Raw genomic sequence first — 11234 nt, forward strand, 5'->3', positions numbered from 1 at the left:
TACACACTTTCAAAACGATTTCACAGTATTTTCCGGCACGTTAAAACCACGTTCTTGATATAAATAGTTAATACTTTAGTGAAAAGCTGCATAATGGCAGTGTGTGTGTGTGCTCAAGGTGCTTAGAATTAAATATTTTTCATGTATTATTATATAAAAAATATATAGATATTTTGTTGGACTTTTGCTACTATGCTTATTATCTGAGAATGCGTTTGATAGTTTTGGTATTATTTGAAAACCATTCAACATATTTTAATGAATTTGTTCTAGACCCCCCGATGAATGTTTTCCACCGACCTAGCAAATTGAAGGGAATGGCCCAAAGTATAATTAGGCAAAATTTCAGACTTACTTATTTTTTTTGTTTTTAAGTTGCTCTATAAACACACCGTGAAAGACGATCTCGATAAATCATGCATGGAGTTCCTGAAAAAATGAGAGATTTTCTAGCGAGATTTTGAAAATCTTTTGATATTTTTGGACTGCTTTGCCTAACAGACTTACATCCTTTTCAAATCATACCCAGAATCAATTATGGGAAAACTCTTGCAAGAATTTTTGAGGGATTTTGTTTTTTTTGAACAATTTGTGTCTAAATTTTCATCAAGAAATATGATTGAGTTCGGAAAAGATATAATATTTAATATTTGTATAGTGAGATGATAAATTCTAAGATTTTGCAATGGAATTTGCACAATTAACTGCCAATTGTTATGATTTCTTGCCTGAGTTGATGTTGTTGGATCACTGTGTTGTTATGTTCCATTGCTTGCCTCTTTAACAACATAGTGATTCAAAGTTTTGCTCAAAGAGGACAAAACTAGGCAAGAAATAGCAATAGGGGTAGGCGGGGCAATATGGACACCCGGGGCAGAATGGACACCCTCAATATTTTGAAATATGCGAACTTTTTTGAACTTTTAATGAATGGAGAATATAGTCCATTTGTCTAAAACGTAGTTTCAGGAAAGAAAAATTCGAAATTAAAATTGTACTTGATTTTACACGAAAAAGTTGCGTCCTCCGTTTTTTGTGCATGGAAATTATAATTTTCACACCATCTAAAATAATATTTAGTGATTAATTTATTGCAGGTCGATTAAAACCTGATATTTCTAGAACACATGCAGGTAGTTTTGCTGTATCTACATGCTTAACATGTTTATATATTCTTCTTTATTATATCAAAAATCAAGTTTGGAAATATCTTCTGCTGCCGGGGCAAAATGGACACTCACCTTTTTGAAAGAAGCGGCAAGGGAAAAATATAACCTAAATCACAAACCAACCAAATTCTTCGATTTCAGTATATTTTTGGTTAAATGTTCACTATAGTAGACATAGGGTGAAACAAATTGGTTAAAAAACGACAGCAGTGGAAAATAGTTGTTCTAGGCACAGCTGTACATGCCGACAAAAACGAAGCTTTATCCAAAACAGCCTGAATTTAAATTAACTGTACAAAAATGAACTACTTCGTCGTATTATTCATTCATAATAGTTGTTTTGTAATGAAATGACTGTATAGGTGTAAATAATGTACAAAATTCGTAAAAGTCTCATGGTGTCCATATTGCCCCATGGGGGTGTCCATTCTGCCCCGTATGCTTGAAGACGGTCATGAAAAACTAACATTTTTCATAACATTTTTTGAAGTGGATAAATCATTTTTCTTCGTGAGCATTCTTATGCAATAGATGCTAAATAGACTTTAAAAGAATACATGTATCAAAAAACTAAATTTTTTTGACATCTTGCCAGGTAAAGTTGGCAAAAACCTTAGGGTGTCCATATTGCCCCGCCTACCCCTACCGGAGAATTTATCATCTCGCTTTACAAAAATACAGCCCATTATTACAAATATAGTATCCCACCGCACGTGCTGTATTTCGACAAACTCGTTCACGGCCGTCCACAAAATCGTTCAGCTCATTGAAGTCTGCCCTATTTTATTCGTTTAATAATATTAACTTCTTTGTTAACTTGGTAGAGCTATGGATTTAGGCGTGTTCACAAAAAAAAATGTACGTAGCACTTAAAAACTCTGTAAGTTTTTCGATCTACGCCTCTTGACCGTTCAAGGCCACCAAAAAAATGAGCGTCTTATATAGATCGAATTTCGTTTGCGTTTGAAGTCCTTATTCGCTGCCACAATACGCCTCTTCACTTCACGAGAAACGTCATTGTTACAAATGTTCAAAAACTTCAAACACATTCCTATGAATCACAGCCTCATCACTAGCACTACTAGGCCTGCCTCTGTCTCTACCCGCAATAATGTATGAAGTAGATCATCACCCAATCAATCAATATTTATTTGCTCAACATCACATTTAAGATAAGACATATAATTAACATTAATACGCCACAATACTCGGTATGTGTCTGCCGCTTTCCATCCTCGGTCACGCCCAATGCCCGCCATATCACGCTCCACCTGGTCCACCCATCGCGCTCTTTGCGCTCCACGCCTTCTTGTGCCAACCTGATCAGTCGCGAACATCAGTTTTGCAGGGTTGTTGTCCGGCATTCTTGCAACTTGCCCTGTCCACCGTCTGGCTTTGGCCACCTTGTGGATGCTGGGTTCGCCGTGGAATGCAGAGAGCTCGTGGTTCATCCTGCTCCGTCACACCGCCGAAGATCGTCCTTAACACGCGTCGCACAAAAACTCCGAGTACTCGCAGATCCTTTTCGGGCATGGTCCATGTCTTGTGTCCGTAGCGTTTCCGCTCTTATTAGCGTTGTTTTGTACATGGTACACTTGGTGCGTGGGTGAATCTTTTTAGACCGCAGCTCTTAGGATTTTTAGGATTTTTTAAGAATTCCTCCAGAAATTCCTTCATGAATACATCCAGAATCCTTCAGGAAACCTTCAGTAATTCTTCAAGAAAATACTCCTGGGATTACTCTAATATAATTCGTTCGAGAATTCCTTCAGGGATTTCCTCAGAAATTCCTCCAAAAATCCTTAAGGAATTACAAAAAAAAAATCCTCCCGAAATTATTCCAGGATTCTTTCAACAATTTCGACATAAATTCTTCTTGGAATTCCACCAGGAAGACCTCCAGGAATTCATCCAAGAATTCCTCGTGTAATATCTTCAAGAATACCACCAATAATTTCTCAAGGAATTTATTCAAGAATTTATCCAAGAGCTCCTCCAAGACATCTGCCTAGAATAGTTTCAAGAACCCCTCCAGGAATTCCTCCAAAAAATCCTACAGGACCTACTCCAAGAATTTCACCAGAGGTCCCTCTTCAACTTCTGCCAAGGATCCCTCCAAAGATTGTTTCAAGAAATTCTTTCAAGAATTCATCCAGAAATTCTTCCAGAAATTCCTTCATGAGCACCTCCAAGATTCTTCAATAAACCTACAGAAGATCCTCAAGAAAATAATCCTGGGGCAACTCCAGGGATTCCTCCGAGAATTCTTCCAGGAACTGTTCCAAGAATTCTTCCCAGAGTTCCTCCAAGAATACCTCCAGGAATTACTCCAAGAATTCTGTTAATAATTCCTGAAAGAATCCAATCAGGAATTTCTCCAAAACTTCCTCCAGGAATTTTTCCAAGAATCTCCCGTTATTCCTCCAAAACTTTTGTTAAGATTTTTTCCAAGAATCCGTCTAGGAATTTCTCCAGAAATTCTTTCAAGAATTCGAACAGGAACTCTGATAAGATTTTTTCCATAACCTTCTACAATACTTCTGTCAAAAATTCCTCCACCAATTCCTCCAAGAATTTGGCCAGGGATTCCTTTATAAATTACTCTAGCAATTCTTACAGGGATTTTTCAATAAATACCTTCAGGAATTCTTCCAAGAATCTCTTCACAAATACCTCCAAAGATTATTTCAAGAAAATCCTTCAAGAATTCATTCAGAAATTCATCCAGAAATTCCTTCATGAACACTTCCAAGATTCTTCAGTAAAACTACAGAAGTTCCTCAAGAAAATACTCCTGGGACAACTCCAGGGATTCCTCCGAGAATTCTTCCAGGAACTGTTCCAAGAATTCTTCCCAGAGTTCCTCCAAGAATACCTCCAGGAATTACTCCAAGAATTCTGTTAATAATTCCTGAAAGAATCCAATCAGGAATTTCTCCAAAACTTCCTCCAGGAATTTTTCCAAGAATTCCTCCAGTTATTCCTCCAAAACTTTTGTTAAGATTTTTCCAAGAATCCGTCTAGGAATTCCTCCAGAAATTCTTTCAAGAATTCGAACAGGAACTCTGATAAGATTTTTTCCATAACCTTCTACAATACTTCTGTCAAAACTTCCTCCACGAATCCCTCCAAGAATTTGGCCAGGGAATTCTTTATAAATTACTCTAGCAATTCCTACAGGGATTTTTAAATAAATACCTTCAGGAATTCTTCCAGGAAATCCTTCAGAAATGTCTACAGGATTCCCTCCAGGAATTCCTTCAAGAATTCCTCCAGGAAATCATCCAAGAATTCCTCGAAGACATCCGACAAGAATTCCTCCAACAATCCAGAATTCCCATCCATGATTTACTTCAGGAATACCTTCAAGACTTCTTTCAAGTATTCCACCAAGAATCTCTTTAGGAAATTCTCCAGGAATTCCTTGAAAAATTCTTTCAGGAATTCCACAAAGGATTCCTACAATAATTCTCCCAGGGATTTCTTGAAAAAAAAAATCTTGAGTAAATCCTGGCGGAGTTCTTGGAGTGCTTTCTAGAAGAATTCATGCAGTAATTTGTGAAGAAATTTTTAAAGAATATCGTAGGGGAATACTTAAAGGAATTCCTGAAAGATTTATTTGAGGGATTCCTGGAGGAAGTCCTAGAGGAATTTTCGAAATTATTTTTTTTAATTTTTATTTTCTAGAATAATTCCTGGAGGAATTCCCAGAATATTCCTTGTAGAAATTCGTGGAGTACTTCCTAGAATAATTCATGACGGATATCCTGGAGTAATTCCTGGAAAAAATTGCTCGAGCAATTATTGGAGGATTTTTTGGAGTATTTCTTTGAATATTTCTTGTAGGAATTCCTGGAGGAATACGTAGCGTTATTCCTGTACTGGAGTACTTGCTGGACGAACTTCTGGAATACATCCTAGAGTATAACCTGGAGGAGTTCCTGGGGGATTTTTGTAGGAATTTTTGGTAGATTTCTTGAATTTTCGATGAATTCCTGGAGGAATTCTTCCAGGAATTATTGACAGATATTCTTAAAGGAATACCTGGAAAGATTGTTTGGAGAATTCTTGGCGAAAGTCTTGGAGAAATTCCCGAAGGATGTTTTGGAGGATCTACACCGATATAGTTAAAAGATTGAAGTGAGTTGGCTGGTCTTATTCTTCTTCTTCTTCTTCTTCTCTTCTTTATGGCTCTATGTCTCCACTGTGACTTGGCCTGCCTCGCTTCAACTTAGTGTTCTTTGAGCACTTCCATAGTTTTTAATTGAAGGGCTTTCTTTGCCTGCCATTATTGCATGAATTTGTATATTGTGAGGCCTGCACAATGATACACTATGCCCAGGGAGTCGAGAAAATTCTCCCGACTGGAACGGGAATCGAACCTGCCGTCTCCGGATTGGCGATCCATAGCCTTAACCACTAGGCTAACTGGAGACCCCGACTAATAACCGTGTTTCACTCAATTTCAGTATTTCATAACTCTTATTTTGAATGGTACTTTATTAATTTCTGATTCTGTGTTTAGTTTCATGTCCGAATGGTTAATGTGTTTCGGAGACATGACAGTTCAAAAAAAAAATAGTCTAAAATATAGTGTTTTATGAGAACGGTTCTAGCTTCGCGAAAATTTAACCAATCGAGACCAAATTTTTACCAATGAAAATTTGAGAATTTTTGATGCACTCCATGAAAAGCTACAGCTTGTTGAACTTTTGTATGAGGGAAAAAAATGTTGCCTATCCCAAACAATATGGCCACCCCCTGTACGTGAGAGCTTACTATGCCATTGTAATGATCATTTTGCATGTGTATTAAACTTTTCTATACACATTGTGAATAAAATTTGGACTACGAAGCACATTACTTTCTCACATTCTAAAATTCTAGATGCTGAACCACCCAAACAGCACTTGCTACCAACCGGGCGATCAGTTTGTCTGCGCTTCCGACCTGGAAGCTCACGAAGCGCAACGTGACGATGCTCTAATTAATGCAGTTCCCGACAAAAAGTTCTACGTCGCTTTCAACACATTTACTGCCGACACCAGTTTGCTGTTTTCCGACGACGGATACGTCCGCTATATGAGTAAGTATGTGGGAGACAGTAGAGGGCTTAAGTTTTTCGACCAATATTTGTGTTACTAATTGATTCATATCTGTTGTTAGAGTTTTCAAGTAAGTTGCTGCTGATTAGTTTCTCTGAAATAAATTCAATGAAAATTACATACCGATAATACTTCCAAAAATAAATACAAAAATAACAAGTATGTACCATTTTCAAAATAAAATAATGATAGTTATTTACAATACTAGAAATATTTCACATCTGAAAACGCTTGACTAGAATAATTTTGAACAAAAGACAACCGGACAAAAATGTTTATCGAACTACTTATGGTTGCTTCTGTAAGCTCGGCACATTACCATAAATGTGTAGAGCGATGCGCTTTTGGTCAACCTTCATGAACCATCAGCTCCACCCGTTATTGTAACCCGAATTTATCTTGGCAACTCAAACACCCATTACTGTGCCACACCAAGTTGATCGAATTTCCCATTTACCGTCAATTCTGTTGCAATTTCAGCTGTCGCCCTAACGCTCAACAACATTGGCATCACGAACAACATCAGCATGGTGTACCCGCCATTTCCACCGCTGACCCAGCCGGATCTGCTGCCCACCATGGAAGATGCATTCTGCAACATCAGCCACCGTCCGGCCCACTGCCCGATGGACCGCGCCTGCTTCTGCGTGCACCGTCTGAAGGTGGACCTCAACGACATAGTGGAAATGTCGCTAATTGACGACGCCGAAGTGATCAGAGAACTCTATCACCCGTTCCATCTGCACGGGCACCGCTTCATCGTCACCGGGATGGGTCAACTGCCCGGCCGGATAAAACATTCATCCGAAAAGCTACGGTGGATCAAAGATGAGGAACTTAAACCGGTCGCCGAGCGGACACGTGGAATGCCCGACGGACACAACCCACCCTACAAGGACACCGTGTCCATCCCGAGCCGGGGCTACACGAAAATACGCTTCCGAGCGGACAATCCAGGTTGGTTGCTTGGCTTGGTTGCCGAAATTAATCCTACTTGATGGCTCGGCATTAGGGCGTCCCACTGTTATGGTAATCAGTGCCTAGAATGTATAAAATGCTTTGTTTCTTGAAACTTTTATGTTGAGCTCAAGAAGCTGAATACGTAAGGCTGAACCGCGAAAGGCTGAAAGTATAAAAAGTCTGAGTAGCAGTACCGGAATAGTAAATCGACAATCTCATCTCAAGATCATTGAACTCACGCTATGTTTTATCAATCGTTCACAATTGATTGGCAAAATAACATTCTATGATAAAGAGAAGAGGACGTATGAGATGATTTTACATTATTACAGTTACAACAGTATAACTTACAAGACAAGCTTGAAAGCGAGTTAAGAAATCCGATAATGATTTTATAATTTCAGCCATCTACTTTCAGTCTCTGTGTATTCAATCTTCTGGTAGTCATTCTTTTGTTAGCATACCAGCATACTAAATTGCCTTTGTGATGATGAGAAAATCTATATAAAATTCTATATATATTGGGACACTCTAACCATCATACGCTTACGCATTTTACAGTTCCCTTCCCCTCTCTCTCTTTTTATCACTGCAGGATTCTGGCTGGTGCACTGTCATTTTGAGTGGCATTTGGGCATCGGAATGAGCTTCATTCTGCAGGTTGGCGAAATCGACCAGATGGTAAAGGCTCCAGCGGGCTTTCCCACCTGTGGCCACTACAAACCGGAAGTCGAAAGCATTTTCTCGTTGAGGGCAGCGAACACAGATTGACCATCATCAAATGGTTTTCGAGAGCCATCCGCCATATGACGGGAAGAGGTGATTGTAGCAGATTAGAATCAGGATTGCTGGGTCATAATATTAGATCTATTGATTAGGTATCTGGACAGTGACTTAAAATAAACGGACGTAAAATATTTCTATGAAAATTGTCGTTGTAAATCAAAATCGTTTGCTCAAGCTCACATAGTCCTCCACAACCGTGATCGAATGGGAAGTAGTCAGCTTTGAACAGTTCACCGTAGTCCTCCAGCGCAATATCGTCAACGAAGCTAACGATGACCACACCCACTGGGAACTTCTATCTCAACATCTCGTCGTACATGACATTCCTTAACACCGTATCCAGGATAGAACCTTGCGGGACTTCTGAGGTTAAGTGAAAGCACTTCCGACCCACCTCTGTATCGTAAAGTAGTACTTGATTCTGGGAGTAACTTCCGAGAATTTCGTACAAGTACTCGAGTACTCTCAACGCTGGCTAGTTTGCTTAGAGGCAATAGCAGCAAAACTGGCGCTATTGAAAGCGTTCTTTCCATCCATAGTCACTACGGCGTAGTAGCGGATCCCCCGCGTCTCACGCTGGAGCGCTATCTCGGCGATCTTTGTTAACCAACTACGGTTGACCTCCCTTTCGGTAACCGAAGTGGTTAATCTTTTCGAGCACCTTCCCCGCCATGTCGATCAAGCATATTGGTCTATATGCCGACAACCACTGCACAGTGCGAAAAATCGACCCAAAAAACGGATCTTTTATCGCCGCTGGTTTCGGTACGTGAAGTTGACTATTTCTGACTTGAAAAAGCACGAGAAATCGATGTGGAAAAAATGGATACGGAAGTGGTCCATTTTGCCCCATTTTGCCCTTTTTTTTCATATAAGAAGAGAATCAAAATGTACTTTCAAACAACAAACACGTCTGTAGATCGTTGAAAATAGCTGCAGGTGTAATTAGAGTTTAATAGCAATCATAAAAAGGCATGAAAGATCCTTTCAAATGCTTATTTTGCCCCATATTCCCCTACAACTGCTGGAAATTCACACTTTTACCTAATTGTGAATGGATTTTTAATGTTACTGATTTAAAGTTGATTGTTTCTGGTATAAATAAAAAGCGCTAAATTTATTATCACCAAAATCATCATCGGGAGTTGTCCAATTTACCCCATTTTGCCCTATTTTCATAAAATTCGTCATGAAATATATTTACAAGGAAATATGCAATTAATTTTAGGTGCAATTGGAAGCTTAAGGTAATCGAGAATATGAAAGATCTTTTCCCTATTTTACCCCACATGAAACAAAAACTGCTGGATGATACAAGGGGAATGACATATCCTTTTCTAACCGGAATATCCGCCCTTATCCGTTTCTAACCGTCGCTAACCGTTGCTAAGCGAGCTGCTAAGTGAGCAGCAGTTAGACGCGGTTAACGACGGTTAAACGGATAAATGCGGATATTCCGGCAAGGGGAATGACATATCCTTTTATAACCGGAATATCCGCATTTATCCGTTTCTAACCGTCGTTAACCGCGTCTAACTGCTGCTCACTTAGCAGCTCGCTTAGCAACGGTTAGCGACGGTTTGAAACGGATAAAGGCGGATATTCCGGTTAGAAAAGGATATGTCATTCCCCTTGGGATGATAGTATTTTTGTATTGATTAGTAATACCACTGGTTGCAGAACATGAAGATCATTTTTTATATGTACCAATACGGTGTATCGATAAGCGTTAGGATGTTTTTTATAGTCTAATGAATAATTTGATTTCCCGTATTTGCTTATGTCCAAAATTACCGACTTCTGGTACTGATACCAATGTAATCGAAAGGATAGTTAAAACATATGACTTTTTCTAATTCCAGCTTTTGGTGGGGAATTAAGGGCATAATAAACATTAATCTTAATGTTATTATGTGTCAAATATTGCCTGTTGTGAAGATTTATTGATTCCGACGCAAATAAATGATTACGCTCATTTTCAGCGTAGGTGCGTTATAAATGTTTGTTTACGATGCAAAACTATCACCAAATGTGTGCCTAACAACACAGCGTAAAATATTCACCAAGACGCGGTTTGGATTTATATCTGTGGACCCACGCAAGAAAAATCCACGCTACTAATTTTCGCGCAGGAGTCTGAACAGGTGGAATCTCCGCAATATGCACAAAAATGATTAATCAGGGCGTCTTAAAGCACCATTATGTATATATTTAAGATGCCTCATTTCATCAGTTTTGTGCATATTTGACACACAATGAGATTAAGATTAATGCTTGTTATGCCCTGATTCCCCACCAAAAGCTTGAATTAGAAAAAGTCATAGGTATTAACTATCCTTTCGATTACATTGGTTTTAGTACCAGAAGTCGATAAATTCGGACATAAGCAAATACGGGAAATCAAATGATTAATGAGACGACAAAAAAGCAAGGTGAATCGGGGTAAATGGACAGCTGTATGCTGCCGTTCTACGCATAATTGTCCCATGCTTATCGATAAACCGTTCTGATATATATAAAAAATGATCAATGACTTCATCTTCTGCAACCTGTGATATTACAAAACAATACAAAAATATTATCATCCAGCAGTTTTTGGGGCATGTAAGGTAAAATAGCAAAAAGATCTTTCATATACGCGACTATCTTAAGTTTCCAATTGCACCTAAAATTAATTTCAACGTTCCTAAGCAGTATCTGCTTCTTGTAAATATATTTCATGATGAATTTTATGAAAATAGGGCAAAATGGGGTGAATTAGACAACTCCCGATGATGATTTTTGGTGATAACAGATTTAGCGCTTTTTGTTTATGCCAAAACAATCAACGTGAATCAACTTTAAATCAGTAACATTAAAAATCCATTCACAATTAGGTAAAAGTGTGAATTTCTAGCAGTTGTTGGGGCTTATGGGGCAAAGTATGCAGTCGAAAGGGTCTTTCATACATTTACCTGATTGCTATTAAATTCTAATTACACTTGCAGCTATTTTCAACGATCTACAGACGTGTTTGTTGTATGAAAGTACATTTTGATCTATTCTTGTATGAAAAAGGGCAAAATGGACCATTTCTGTGCCGTGCGGTGAATGAATTTAGCACCATCGTGCTTTTTTACGTCAGAAGTGGTCCACTTCACGTACAGAAACCAGCGCACACTGGGCCAGGAACAGACATTAGCAAGACAAAACCTCTAGCGCATTGGGGTTACGT

The 11234-nt window shown here is 38.7% G+C and overlaps 1 protein-coding gene across 1 annotated transcript in view; it reads left to right on the forward strand.

Annotated features, from left to right (window-relative positions):
- The window catches only part of LOC109419079 (uncharacterized), a 40733-nt gene extending 32576 nt beyond the window's left edge, over positions 1 to 8157 (forward strand). The window contains exons 7-9 of the mRNA XM_029873543.2: positions 6057 to 6255; positions 6755 to 7231; positions 7830 to 8157. Coding sequence (XP_029729403.2) covers positions 6057 to 6255; positions 6755 to 7231; positions 7830 to 8005 — 852 coding nt within the window. The 3' untranslated portion in view covers positions 8006 to 8157. The remainder of the gene's footprint in view (positions 1 to 6056; positions 6256 to 6754; positions 7232 to 7829) is intronic.
- Positions 8158 to 11234: the final 3077 nt, after the last annotated feature.

The sequence above is a fragment of the Aedes albopictus genome, chromosome 2, assembly GCF_035046485.1.
Source record: "Aedes albopictus strain Foshan chromosome 2, AalbF5, whole genome shotgun sequence".
In the NCBI taxonomy this organism is placed as follows: domain Eukaryota; kingdom Metazoa; phylum Arthropoda; class Insecta; order Diptera; family Culicidae; genus Aedes; species Aedes albopictus.